Raw genomic sequence first — 14,910 nt, forward strand, 5'->3', positions numbered from 1 at the left:
CGGGATTTGGGAAAAAAATATAACATACCAGTTATAACCGTTAGCGGCACATTACATACATCACAAACAAATAGCAGCGATTGGTTAAATGATAAAAAGTACAAGCTGTACTACTGTCGAGTGAACAAATTCTAATGCTGCGAGGTCAGACGGTTTCCATGAAGTGAAACTGGCTGATGAATCAGGCTAGTGGAGAGGCAACTCTATTCATAAAAATAATTATTGTATTTTTTGAGTGACTGAAACACCCGTAATAACTAAATGCTAAACAGATGTATCTGAAGTCATACCATGGAACATTTCAAGTAAAGCAATATAGTCGCCATGGAGACAAGCAGGTGATGGGCCCTCCACAAGAAAACTTGCACAATACACCATTTACCAGCGTCTCCCATGGGTGTAAAAGCGCGCCCCAGTCTTATCTGAAAAGGTGTGTGCGCAGTGGCCTGTCCTGCCAAAGGTTTAACTAATGGAGGATGACGTGCACTTTTCAAAATAGCACCTCAAATATTTAACTTTATGGGTCAGCAGGTTGTTTTTAAAACTGTTTTGACTGAGAATCAGGAATATGGTTCACCTTAGAGCAAAACAGTGTTGTCAACAAGCTAAAATTTCACACTTGATTTCAATACTAAGGAATAGACTTGTTTTTTTGTTTGTTTGTTTTTTTTTTAATCAGAATTTAAAGGTGCATTGAGTAACTTTTCTGGTGGAGGCGCTGTCAAGTGTTTTTCTTCATGGAGTTGTTACTGCTTTGTCTGGAATGTTTCACTGTTTAGAGTCAGAACGCCTGTTTTTCTAGGTATTTTTGAGCAATAAAACCACCTGTAATTGAATAAATATAAGGTAGAGCTGTTTAAAGTCATATTGTGGAACATAAGTAAACAAAACAATGACATACCCATGGAAACTAGGTTTCAGTACTAAGAAATACACTCCATATCCAAAACAGATTCTAATGAATCTGTAAGGATAACAAAATAGAATGTAATTTTCAACATTTTAATTGTAGTACTTAAGTTATTTACTTTAATCATAGTACTTTCATGTGGTTTTATGTGTGTGTAATCCCTCAGTGGTCCAGGCAGGTTCCATAGTGGTCCAAGGGCAGTGATGGGAAGAATACTTTGCAGACATATGTAGTGACAGAATACTACCGAATACATGTACCAGAATATGTTACAAAATACATTTTAGTACATGTTCCAATGAGAGTACTGTATTCTGAATATTCTGAATACTTTTACATCAAGCTTCATTTATATTAAAGTGTAAAATCACAACATAGGACTAAAAACAGTTTTATCTTTGTTTCACTGTCTGTTACGCATTTCCTGTCATAAAATAGAAAAGGAAAAATCACACCACAAAAGTAATATAATGTAATGAAAGAGTAATTGTGCCAGAATACAGTTACTCAAAATGTGTATTCTGAATATACAGTCTCAATTAGGGTTGTGCAAAAATATCAAAATATCAATAAATCGTATCATTTAATGTGATGACACAGTATCGATATCGTGGGCTGCTGTATCGATATATCACCAAGAGTATTTTTGTATATTTAATCAATTATTTTATTACAGAGCTCCAGTTTTGTTGTTTGTTCAGACGAAGGAAACTCGTTTATGCGACACATTTGATATTTTCACTGTTTTTATGATTAAAACAGGCGTGTTTCATTTTAACTTTACACAAGAAGTGGTTTAACAAAGACTTCTCGTATCACAGCCATGATTTAGACTTAATATTTATTGAACCATATCGAATCGAGTTGAAATAAATCGTATCAAACCAAACGTGCACTGTATCGAGGTATGTATCGTATCGTGGCCTGTGTATCGAGGTATGTATCATATCGGCAACTACTTAATGATACCAGTCCTCTTCTCAGTACATGTACTCAGATACTTCCCAACACTGTCCATGGGTGTATACTAGTCTATGTGCTCTGATACTTGCTCTGATACAGCTCAACATCATTCTAAAGATTGTTTAGCATCGATACCTGCTCAAATGAGAATCTAGTTTTGACACTAGTTTTATTATCAATCAGTGTCTGATTTTCGACACTTTTGACAACCCCAGAGCAAGTCCGTGAGAGATTCTAGCGAAGATCATTTGTGCTAGAATTACCCGTGGTTTATAGGGCACGGAAATTAGATACAGTAGAAGAAGAAGTAAATCTGAACTGAAACTGACGACTGAAAATGCTCTATGCTCACTTCTTTTTGTGATAGTGACAAGTTTGCAAAATAAAGGGCTAACATAACATATCACAATCAACTCAGAATCACAAGTTTGAGCAATTCTCAAATCACAAAGGCTGAAATTATTAGTATAAGAATGTAATCTATTACTAGTTTACTTGTACATAAACACTGATATGGTTAAGACTTATTTGACACGAGTCTTTTGTTATTTTTACTACTTATATAAATCTTATTATTACCATTTCTATTTTTACTCTTTTTTATTATATTATATTGTGATGTGTGAGCTCCTGTGTCCAAATAATGTCCCTTGTGGATAAATAAAGTTTGTCTAAGTCCAAGTCTATTCTCTGTTTATACCAAAAAAATCGAGTTGTCCCTGTAGTTTTAGGCCTGTACAAACTAAAATTCTGAAGTTCTGAAATTTCTGGCTTTCTTGTATTTGTTTAGCAATTTCCTGGAGTCGTTTACAAAGTGCACTGAGAACATAATTCTACTTTTTGAACGGCTGCCATATTTGTAATGAGATGTAGATGTTTGAATGAAATAGAAATGAATGAACAGTTTGGAAATACGATTATAACTTGGCACTTTTACTTTGAGAAACATTTATAACTCCTCATTTACAATTTAAATTTCAACATTGGTCTTTAGTTAATTACATTTTGTATTGTTGCAAATAATTTGACTATGTTATCCTATCAGAATCTAGTCATACAGGATTTATTGACTGGGGTTGATTAAAGGACCTATGTTACGCAAAATTTACTCTTGTGAGCTTGTGAGCTTTAAAACATGTTCTAATGCTGGAGGTTGTGTGGAGAAATGGATGCTGATCACACACGTGTTTTGGAGTTGCCTGAAAATTAGGGTATATTGGGAACAATTAAACACAACCTTAACGAGTATTCTGGGATATGGAATTCCGAACACATGTCTGGTGATGCATTTGGGAAATAGATCTGATGTAGTAAGGAAGGAGGACATGTATTTGACAAAAATTGTTTTAGCTGCATCTAAAAAGTGAATTACAAAGAATTGGTTACAACCAGATCCACCTGCAGAGCAAGACTAGATCATGATTGTGGAGAATATTTCAGTGATGGAAAGAATAACATATAATCTTAAAACTTAAAGGGTACAAATACGATGAGCAATGGGAAAAATGGAATGTATTCATCAATGACACCAGTAAAACAACATAGTACATAAAAATGTCAATACCAAATGCACGTTTAAATAAGAACCTGTAACTCCAGACTGTTGTTACATTGTTTTTGATTTTATATTGTTTTTGTATGTTTTGAAAGTTATAAAAAAAAAAAAATGTTCTAATGTTGTTTCTTCCTCCAAAAACAAACCTGGAATTGCATTTTGTTTCATTTCACACATGTTTGAGTAACTCTTTATTATTAGTCTGTCTACATCTCCAAAGCTCAAAACGCTCTGTTCAACCTTGTGATGTCACTAAGTTGTAGTTTTGAAGTGAACATCTCCGTTTACCTTTAGTTCAGCAGAGATAGGCAAATCCAGTTTCTTAAACGCTCCAAATGATTCTAGTGAAGGTGTATGGAGTTTAAAAACACAACGGAGCACTTCCTGTACGTGTTCCTGTGCATGACATCACAAGGTGGAGTGTTTTCTGTTTGAGTGAAGAGTTAAACATGTGCGAACAACAGAAAACACAACTCTGGGCATGTTTGTGATGAGGAAACGACATTAAAACATGAATCAGAAAATAGTGCCATCCGGGCCCTTTACAAACATAACCTCCCCTTCTATTAACCATCGTTTAATCATTTAATTCTTTAATGTTTAATCTATATATGGCCAATTACAGCTACTCTTAACACAACTGTCGTGTTAATAGAAAGTTTATAAATGGATACACTTTTATAGCATGGACCATAACAAATCTCTATCCACTCAAGTATATTAGATCAATCTCCAAGCAGTGAGAGACTACATGACTGAAATTTCCATCACAGTTTAAAAAGAACATGAACTAAAATCTTACTTTGCTGCTCGTTGTATTGCCTTTCACCTAAAAACTAACTACACTGTCAAAAAAGACTGCATAAAGGTGCATTGTTTAACTTTTCCGGTCGAGGATCCGTCAAATACTTTTCTTCATGAAGATGTTATTGCTTTGTCTGGTATTAAACCTTTTAATCCTCATGGAGACCAAACCAGACCAAGTTACAAGTCAAATCTGTGGAGAGGCGACCCCGCTCACAGTCAGAATGTCTGTTTTTCTAGGTATTTTTGAGCTTTAAAACCACCTGTGATTGAATAAATGTAAAGTAGAGATGTTTAATGTCATACTGTGGAACATTTCAGGCAGAGGAATGACATATCTGTAGAATGAAGCAGGTGATGGACCCCCAACCAAACCAAAGTTACAAAGTGCAGATTTGAATATGAAATAGAGGTAGTTAGTGATATTAAACTAGACAAACTGACTGAAAGAAATATGTGAATGTGAAGGAAATATCTAGGAAATACAGCCAAGACACATACTACAAAGTTAAGAATAGGCTTTAGTCGACAAAATAACTGCGTAAAACTAGATATGTGCTTATTCCCATGCGTCCTCTCCCTTCATCCCATCTCCATAAGGGCGTGCTACCGCCTGACAACGTGTTACAACGCGCTGTTACAAAACTAAACATCGACCCGGCCAAGCCCAGTCTCTCGGCTCCGGTCTGATCTTTAGTGTCTCTTATCTACCTGAAAACTGGCTGCACTCTCCGGCCAGCTAACCAGGGCTAACCCGGTCAGCTGTAGCCTCACCTCCCTCCAGTCCTGCCTCAAATGACCCACAGCGGAGCCTTGTCGAGCCGCGGATCGCCCTACAAACGCATCCAAAAAAATCGATAAACAGCGCGCAAACTTACAGAATCCCGGAGCAGGTGGTGCAGACGAAGGAGCCCACTGTCATGTTAACATAGGTCGGGCCGCGCTGGTCGCAGTCGAAGCATTTCCGATTCGCTGGGAGGCTAGTCATCTCCCGCAGCATCTTCAAATGTGTCTCCTCCTGCTTTCGCTTCGCGCTGGTCGCCATGGTGGTCAGCTCCGGAGCGGTGATGTGCGCCCGAGGAGGGGGGGACAGGCGGCGGCACGCGGACCCGGGGCGCGGGGAGGGCGGTAGGCTGGCTGAGGTGAGGTGGGGCTGTCCGCGGAGGACGTCGGAGGTGGCCACGGGCGGAGGCAGACAGTCGCGCCGCGGATGAGCTCTGTGCGCCGTGGAGACTGGAGACGGGCGGACCGCTGCTGCGCTTCGACGGAGGGGGAAGTCTGGAGAGGGAGAGTGGAGCGGGGAAAGAAGCGCCCGCTGAGGGATTGGAATGGAACTGCACTCTGGATGACAACACGGGAAAACCAAGTGAATAATACGAGCTAATTTACACTACCAGTCAAAGTTTAGACACTTGTTTCTTATTTATTTCCTGGAGTATTTACATTATAGATTCTCAATGAAGACTTTTTTTTTTTTTAAAACTCACAACTGGGTGCATAAACCCGATGCAACAAACAAAAACATGGCTGTGTGTCGTCAGCAGTTACACGTTGGGATGAGGGAACATAAACACAACATATTATATAGAAACAATACAATACAAAAAAGAAAACAAAAGTGCATTTAGGAAGAGAAAAGGACAACAGTAAGGGAAGTAGAGTTCATTTAACCCGAGTTCACAAAGTCCAGGGGTATTTCACACATGTAGGAATACACTTTTTAAGGTTTAGGTCCATTCGTATATTTCAGAGCTTTTATATATAATTTGAGTTCTTTTTTAAAACAAGCAAAATTAGGGGGACATTTCTGAGTTTTACATTTGTGGATGTAAAATTTGGCAAGACATAATATTAAGTTTACACTGAGTTCTTTTTTATTTTGTAGTAGTACATCAAAAATGATAACATCTCTGTTTAACAAGACGATTCTCAATGAAGACATCAAAGCACTGAATGGTCATGTATGAAATGTAGCAATAAAAAATTCTTAAACTCAAAATAACTCATAACTTCTTTTAAAAAAAAATGTAAGCCTTTTTTTTACTTTGAACCCGAGTTTACTTGGAATTCCTTGACTCTGACATGGCACAGCTGAGAAATGAAAACCATTTCAAGAGACTTCATCTTGAATCGCAATGAGAAAAGCCAACGTGCTTTGAGGATTTGAATAGAAAATAATTCTTTGCTACATCATTTAGTGTCTTTTGTACGTATTTAAAATGTAGAAAGTAGTAATAAAAAAAACATGAATGAGAGGGTGTCTGGTTTTGTACCTAAAGGCATCTACAAAGTTCAAGAAATGTATTGTTTACAGTGGAAAGTCTTTCAAAAGTTACCAAAGAAATAAACTCATCTGAATTTTAGGATGACATCTCATTGTAAAAACTGTGTAAAAATAAATAAATGAGAAAAAAAAAGGGGAGGCTTCAAGAATTGTTTTTGCTTAATGATTACAGTGGAAAATAAACTAGTTTGAAATTTCACATGACAACACAGTGGAAAACCGAATAAATTGCTGCAGCTAAACTTGAATTTCCCTCGGGATTTATAAAGAATCTATCTATGAAGTATCTGGATATCTGTCGTTCTCTCCCCAAACAACCCAGCTATAGTTCTACTGTAGTGCGTTGGCCATTTTGGGTTTTGTAGCCTAGTCTCATTTGTCTTTTTTTTTTTAATCTGGACATCTAACCTTATAAAAATTCAATCAATTTATACAATTAGAATATAATACTTTTAAAACCATCTCATATTTTTAACACACACAACACTAGACCTTTTTAACTCCATGATTTATTCAAACATTATTTTGTATACATTAAAAAGTCAGACTAAAACAATAAAAATGTAAATATAAAATGTATAAAAGTAACATTTAGCGGATTTAATCATCTCACTTCTTTTTTTTTTTTTTACAATCAGCTCTATAGCCTCGACTTTGGCACCAGCACACAACAGGTGCTTGTCGAGTCTGTGATAAGAAGACTGCCTTTCTCCACCACAACACAGGCCGCTTTCATAGTGATTCAGCTCGCCACTTTATCACTGAATTCTCAAATAATGAACATAATCTAATATCATAATTGCGAGGAGAGATATTTATGTTTAAAATGTCCGTTGATGTGATGGAGATTCTGGTTGATTTCAAAGGCACTCGGTCGTGATGATCATTTACAAACAGGAGGTGGGAAAGGACAAGGCCTCTCTTCATGGCTCCTCTGAGATTTGCAACCAGACGGACAGATCCATCTTTATTTAGTCTTCTTCGGCCTTTTTTCTTTGCTGCTCGAGGACTCTGCAGCATCCACAGTCTGAAAAAACAAACATACACAATTAAAAATAAGTATACAGAATTAGTATTTTTGATATTATACAAGGTTATTTTGAAATTTGATTAAAGAAAGGGGAGGTGAAAACGTAGCATGTGAAAAGATACTGGGGGGAGGGGGCAATTTCTCAAAGTATATGCCGTATTTTCCGCACTATAGGGCACACTTAAAAGCTTTTAATTTAATCCAAAAATGAGTGCGCACTTCATAATCAGAGAGCCTTATATATGAATTTATTGGGGTGTCTTAGTACGACTTTAGTAAACTACAAAGCCGCTCCACTTGCAGCATTACGGCTCCCGTAGTCAGGAGCATCAGGAGTAATACATACTGTGATTCCTTTTAATATCAAACTGCACCTGTCAAGAGACATGCTCACAATGCCCATTTTAAACTCAAGACTATTATAAAGTGAAAGTGCGAGCTGCGTGGGAGCAGTGGATGAGAGAAGAAGAACACACATTCACAAAGACAGAGCCGAGAGACTTGCGCCACGATCTGCCAACGGATCGTGGACGCCCGGGCTAAGGATCAGTATCAACTGTGGTTCGAGCTTTCACCAAGACCAGAATCATCACTGAACTGCCAGGGAACAGTAACCACACAGACTCGGATAATGACGAGAGGGATGTGGGCGTGCTGGACGCCGGAATCACCCAACTGTTTGAACAATTATGACTTATTGTGAATACATTAACAATTTAGCGTCTCAGACAGTATTCATTTATTTTTTTTACACATTAAAATTGAACAAAGTTGAGAGTTATTGTGAACACGTTAAATAAAGTTTGACTTACTTAATCTAACTGTTGTGTTTTGTTTAATGTGCCTTATAGTCCGGTGTGGTTTATATGCACTGTTGGGCAAGTTACTTTAAAACTGTAATGTGTTATTTATGACTTATTACTGTCATTTCAAAGTAATTCGTTACATTACAATATTACTGTATTTAAAATGTAAGGCATTACATTACTATTGCATTACTTTAAGTTACTCTCACCAAAATAACTGCGAAAAAGCTGAACTTTTGAGCCGTATATGGACTGAACCAGGACTAAACAAGGTCTAAACCAGGACTAAACCAGAGCTGAACCAGGACTAAACCAGGACTATAGCAGGACTAACCTCAGACTGATTCCAGGACTGAAGAGGAGGACTAAACCAGAACTGAACTAGGACTAAAACAGGACTCACTGTCGGGACGGGCTCGAAGGTGACCGCAGGAGAAAGGAGCGGCTCTGCTCCGCACCTCATGGAGGTAAGAGCTGCTGTCACCCAATCGCTCTTTATGGACACCCTGCTGCGGGGGCTCGCGGTCCTGATTTCAGCAACTATTTGCGGGTACAAGACCCGGTGCAAGATTCTGCTACAGCGTGTAACTTCTACCTTCCTTCAACGTGTCCAGAAGTCCAACTTTTTGTGTGATGGTTTGCATCGTCCTCTGTCTTTTGGGTGTGAGTGCAGGAGACTTTGTCGGTGCAGAACGTTTCGTCGACGTTGTGGACTTTGTCGGAGAGAAAACTTGCAGACATAGGCTACAGCACTTCAGAATCACACTGCTACAGATTGAACATTTATTTAAATTTGGCAGCTGAACACATTCTGTACTGTACATTACTGTGCAGGGGACAGGAGTCCCTTAGCCGATCAGGACGCAGCGGGAGGAATGCAATACGTGTTCATACACTAAAAACAAAAGGCATGCAAAATTGCACAAAAAAATAAAAATAAAAAATCTGCGAAACAGCGAGACCGTGAAAAGTGAACCGCGTTAGAGCGAGGGACGACTGTAAACCAGGTCTAAACCAGACGTGACCCAGGTCTAAACCAGGTCTAAACAGCGTAGAGTTCGGGGTCGGTCCTTTCGCCCGCGGTTAACTGAAGGTCTGTCTGGCCGCGTCTCCGGCGTTTCACCGCTGCTGATTTTAGCGAATTTCTATGAAGAAAAACCCACCACTTCAATCCAGGTTAAAAAAGCATTGTAACGCGCATTACTCACATTTGTACCGAGTAAAATATTACAATTTTTTCCACTGTATTGCCTTACATTACTGCGTTACAGCAAAAATCAACGCATTACTGTAATACATTACTTTTATAATGCGTTACTCCCAACACTGTTTATATGTGAAAAAAGTTCAAAAATAGACCATTCAATGACAGTGTGCCTTATAATCCAGAGCGCCCTATAGTGCACAAAATACAGTAGATACTTTGCGGTAATAGCAAGCTGGGGATGTCCTACATGTATGTCTATGGTAGAATGTTCAACACTTACCATGGCGACACAATGCACACATTATCAAACACTGACAAAAAATTTCTCAAGAGAAAAATACAAACTGGATTTAAGAATACACTTTCAGGAGCCTGTAATCAATACTAACGTCCATGGTTCTGTTTAGGTGTTTGAGTTTGAACAAAAAGGTGAAAGTGACTAACTGAAAAACTGTATCTTATGACTGTAATTTTATGTTTGAGAGAGTTGTTTAACAGAACAAATCAGATCACTTTCTAGTTCAGTTCTTTATGGTCAGATTGTGTTAAAATCAAGCTCAGATTCAGTCTATTTTAGAGTAACGCAGCTTCTAGTGCTTTCATTAGCTTCACACCTCCAGGAACATGAGCTGCAAAGTGTAAATGTTACATAGAGAAATGTGTGATGGAAGGATGACATTGGCAAATGAACTGATCCAGGCCTGATCTGCCAAAAAATTTGAATTGTAATCTACTAGAACCACCAGAGGTCGCTAAAAGTTTTTTGTTGTTTTGTTTTACTTACAGCTCCTCTTTTCCTGGTTATTCTGAAGAAGTCCTCCATCCGTGTCTGCTTACATCCTTTATTTTTCTCTCTTTCTTCTCTGAGCTTTTTGCGCTTTTGATGAAACATGGCCAGTCGATTTCGAACCCTCTCCTCGCTTCAAAAAAATCAAAGTTTTATCAGAATTTAAAAGGTGCATTGTGTCAATTTTCTGTTTGAGGATCTGTCAAATGCTTTTCTTCCTGGAGATGTGATTGCTTTGTCTGGAATATTTCACTGTATGGCATTAAACATTTCTATCTTCATGGAGACCAAACCAGACCAAGTTACAGGTCAGATCTGTGGAAAAGCAATCCCACTCAAAGTCAGTCTAAATATTTCTGAGCTATAATATCACCTATAATTGAATAAATGTAAGGTAGATCTGTTTAATGTCATATTGTGGAACATTCAAAGCAGAGTAATGACACATCCAAATTACACAGAGCACCTTTAAGAGAGAATTGAAACAAGGGGGAAAAATGTTTCACGTTACATACTCACTTGACATTCCTTTCATGACTCAAAAACGTAACCAAGCCTTCCTCATCAGGCTCTTTCCAGACAAACTCAGGGATGTCTGTTTTTGAATCTTCCAAGAATAATTTTCTTACTGCTTTATAATTCCAAGATTGTGGAACTGGATGAGTCTGGAGATGGAGAAAGTTAAATTACATTTTTTCACTGAGTTGAATCAAATTCAATCATGATAATATTTTATTAGTTCAGTCTTTACCTTTCTCTTGACGTGCAAAACCACTTCTTCAATTGTTCGATGATTTTGGATTAAGACTAGGGCTCTTTTGGGACCCAGTTTTGGAATCTTGTCGCAGTAGTCACAGCCCAGTAAAATGCAAAGATCTACAAACTACACAAAAAAATAATTTACAAAAGAAAAATAAGAAATGATTTTCACAATGACTTTTTTGGTTATAATGTGTATCTCCCTTACCTCCTTTTGAGTGAGTTCAAGTTTGTGCAGTAGTTTCTCAAGGGAGTACTCTGTGACTTCACTGTGAAGATAAAGTCAGTGAGTAAGGTTAGCTAAGAACAATCTTACAACAGTACAATTAATAGATGGCTGACAAGTACACATTTAGAGATGGGTAATATATTCATTCTAATATTGGTGATCAGTTATTTGTCTTTGTGTCTCAGTCAAAGGTCTTAGTGCAGTTTAAGGACTGGTCAGGGAGGGTTAGTGATGAAATGGTTTATTCCCTAAAAATATTCCCTCTGAAAGATCTTCTGCCACATTTGCTGTTGCATATGGTGTAAAAAGCCTCTAGCATCTCAAATGTCCACAGCTAGCTTCTCAGCTAGAAATTTAGCTCACCTATTGCACGGTCTTCATGAATACAAGAAAAACAAACTACTCATTTCACATCATCTAACAGGCCCTTAACTGTGTCATTTGAACTGCACATGCTGCACTTCATAATTGGTTAAAATCCCATATGATATTAAATACTGAGCTCAAAAAAACTAAAATTTTCATAAACCGCTCAGTGTGTGAGGCAAACAGTCACAAAAGCAACTAACCACTTCGTTTTTGTTATCTGAATTGATACCAATATTGGGTCCAATCTATACAGTTTTGTCCCCATGATCCCAAAATAATCCATGCATTACAAGGAGCCTGAAGACCATAGCCATAGCACTTAACAATTTAAAACAATATATTATATCTTGTAAATAAAAAAAAAAAACTTAAAATTTGCCTGATGTCATAGTTCCAGATGGGGACATAAGCCAGTTTTTGGAGGAAGATATAAGATGTTGGTCTTATAGAATAGTGACTAGGTCCTTGAATTTGCTACAGAAAACAACACAATCAACAATGGTCATTTTGATCGACTTGTAACTTAAAGGGGAGTATTACACTTCTATGCGGTAACATGTAACACATTTAGATCACCATTTTAATTTTTATTGTTTTGAAAATGCTATATTTGTCAAAAACAATGTAATAACATGTTAAATAATTTTCAGTTTCTGAAACTTGTTCAATTAGGGAGATTGTGATTGCTTGTTTTTGATGAGGGTTACAAGTCAAAAGCTCAAAAAAATTAATTTTGAGTAATACCCAGTCTTTAAATATATGTCATCTGAAACCAAGCAATTATAATAGTGTGTTATCTGCTGAAAGGAGAGTATCTCTTACCTGTCCTTACTGGCGTTGAGTTGTCGTATCAAAATGTTGGCCCCAAATGGCAGAGTGTCCATGTCCTCTGAGGCCACAGCAAACACAGCCCCTGCCTTCACCAGCTGTGCACAGAGGGCCTCTGCGTCACCTGGAGCCTGGGCACAAAATAACTTTTATGATGTATATAAAACAGCACTGCAAAGTATGAGAGGACCCAGGTTTGTACCTGAACAATTGGAACGCCCAACAGCTCTAGCAGTTTTATACAATTTTTGGTTTGGGCAGATGCTGTGAAAAAGATAACAGTATTATTAATCAGTATAGATAATAGATAATTGATGTATTGATCTATTTTTTTTTTTACTCATACCAAAGCCTAAGTAGTTGGTGAACTTCCTTCCATCTGCCTCTGCTCTTTTCTGAAGCTGCAATGAGAGTACACACAAAATATTTTTCTTATTAATAATTCAATTAATAAGGTTTCAGATGTGGAAAGCAATTTTTAACAATTCTTTGAATTGTATAATTGTTTGAAATGTCCTAGAATGCAGCTCTCAGTGCAGATTTAGTGGTCAGGTAGCTTGTCATCACTGCTGTAGAGACAAATCCAATATCAGAACTTTGCTGAATTGTGAAAACTTTTCCTGTCATTCTGCAGAGTCCTTTCTCTTTTTCTTTTTTAAATAGTCACAAATCATGAGTCAATAGAAAACCTCTACAAGAATGTATGTACAGGGATAATATTAGTTAATTGTTTTAGAAGAGCTGCTGACAGAAAAGACTAGAATCTGTTGTGTCTGCAGAATGTAGAGCGCAACTATATATTAAATATAGAGCTGTACAAAGTTACTCACAGTTGCCACTTTTTGAGCTGGAGGTTTCCCATCAAACACAAACACAGGCTTTATGTCATGTTCCAGTAACGTCAGCGTACGGTAGAAGAGCCCAGACAGAGCCAGAGTCACGCCACCACTACACAACACAAGAGATGTTAAGTTAATGTTATTTATCACTGTATATTAGAATCAAAATGTTTGCAGAGAGCTGAAGAAAAGAAAATCTTACTTCACTGAATTGAGTGCAGCCCGAAACTGGTTCATAATGATCGATGCATCCAGTGCAATCTTTTTTCCTGAAGTAAAACAAAGAGAACAATGAAACTATAGCCATCCCGTCAGACATCTTTTTTTATTACTCTATTACAATGTTTTCATCAATTTGTCAATCTAATTTTGATACACAGATACAGAGAAACTTCTGTGTACAGTCTATGTACAGAACCCACGTAGATGCACATGTACATGATCTTAATTACATCTTACAACATTACTTGTCTTTTTTAAAGGCAATAATGAAGATAACTAGCCAAAAAGACACGATACAGATCAATAAATCAATGAATGAATTACAATCGAGCTTGTCTCTCGTCTTAAATAAAAGCAGAAATTAGATGTCCAAATGATGAGTTATAAAACGCTTAAGTTTCTAGTTGATAAAACGCTTGAGTTTGTAGTTGATAAAACGCTTAAGTTTGTAGTTAATAAAACGCTTAAGTTTACAGTCAGCAGAGGTTTGTTGTGTCACGTGACCTTACTAGCTATAGCAAAAAAGATGCGCAGCTTAGCTTCAACCAAAAAAAAAAAAAAAAAAAAAAAAAAACAGCTTTATGTACAATTCTGATCAGTCAGGACAATGAAGTCAATACTTTACTTAAACACGTACCAGAGTAGTCGCTGATGTCTTTGTGAGAAATGGCATTGGGAGCTTCAGAGCGAACTAAATCTGCCAGTTTTGTGATGCCCATTGTTACAGCCGTACCAAAGTATTACTGCGATTAAAATAAATAATCAAAGACGTGTATGGAATTAAGAATAAAAACGCTATAAGTTACCAATTGGCAGAATCATGCTTGGTTTTCCTGGTTACTAATAAAAGGCTGTATTTTCGGGACATTTAAATCATGTGGTCTGCGCGGATGACGGAGGAGTGTGTAGCTTCCTCTTTCCGGTTACCTACAGGGGGCCCCATCACAACCTCAACTCAAGAAGTCTGATTACACTGCTGTCTAGTCTGGCCATGGATCTGAGTCTGGCCCACAAAAAATCTGATCCTAATCTGATTTCTGGAGTGATCAGATTACTGAAATGTCATGTAAACAACTACAATTAACCCACAGGCACATCAAAATTGTATTCTAATTCTAAAAATCTCTCATTCTGAACAGTTGCATCTACTGTGAGTAATCTGATTTATTTCTCATTGTTCAAACCTGTGCAGGTTTTAGACAAAAAAACAAAAAAAAAAAGACAAGCAGAAGAGAATGAAAGAGTTCAAATTAATTGTACTTACAACAAATACAACAGATATGCTAAAAGTCTGCTGATAAATGCACTAGATATTTTC

At 37.4% G+C, this 14,910-nt stretch overlaps 2 protein-coding genes across 3 annotated transcripts in view; both read right to left on the minus strand.

Moving 5' to 3' along the window:
* Positions 1-5,478, minus strand: part of agfg1b (ArfGAP with FG repeats 1b) — a 45,668-nt gene extending 40,190 nt beyond the window's left edge. The window contains exon 1 of the mRNA XM_020917223.2: positions 5,111-5,478. Coding sequence (XP_020772882.1) covers positions 5,111-5,277 — 167 coding nt within the window. The 5' untranslated portion in view covers positions 5,278-5,478. The remainder of the gene's footprint in view (positions 1-5,110) is intronic.
* A 1,528-nt stretch (positions 5,479-7,006) lies between these two features.
* zgc:110269 (probable flap endonuclease 1 homolog) lies at positions 7,007-14,514 on the minus strand. Of its 2 annotated transcripts, XM_020917263.2 has the most exons (12): positions 14,399-14,514; positions 14,230-14,335; positions 13,573-13,639; positions 13,362-13,479; positions 12,878-12,932; positions 12,734-12,795; positions 12,526-12,662; positions 11,314-11,374; positions 11,098-11,229; positions 10,866-11,011; positions 10,344-10,479; positions 7,007-7,543 (listed from the first exon to the last, which is right to left on the minus strand). In XM_020917263.2, the coding sequence occupies exons 2-12, from the start codon at positions 14,309-14,311 to the stop codon at positions 7,484-7,486; spliced, it is 1,056 nt and encodes a 351-aa protein (XP_020772922.2). In that variant the 5' UTR covers positions 14,312-14,335; positions 14,399-14,514; the 3' UTR covers positions 7,007-7,483. The 2 variants fall into 2 exon arrangements, with proteins under 2 accessions (XP_020772922.2, XP_020772921.2); XM_020917262.2 differs by having other exon boundaries at positions 14,230-14,508.
* Positions 14,515-14,910: the final 396 nt, after the last annotated feature.

Source organism: Boleophthalmus pectinirostris, unplaced genomic scaffold (assembly GCF_026225935.1).
Source record: "Boleophthalmus pectinirostris isolate CB_2022bp ecotype Guang Dong unplaced genomic scaffold, ASM2622593v1 HiC_scaffold_16, whole genome shotgun sequence".
In the NCBI taxonomy this organism is placed as follows: domain Eukaryota; kingdom Metazoa; phylum Chordata; class Actinopteri; order Gobiiformes; family Gobiidae; genus Boleophthalmus; species Boleophthalmus pectinirostris.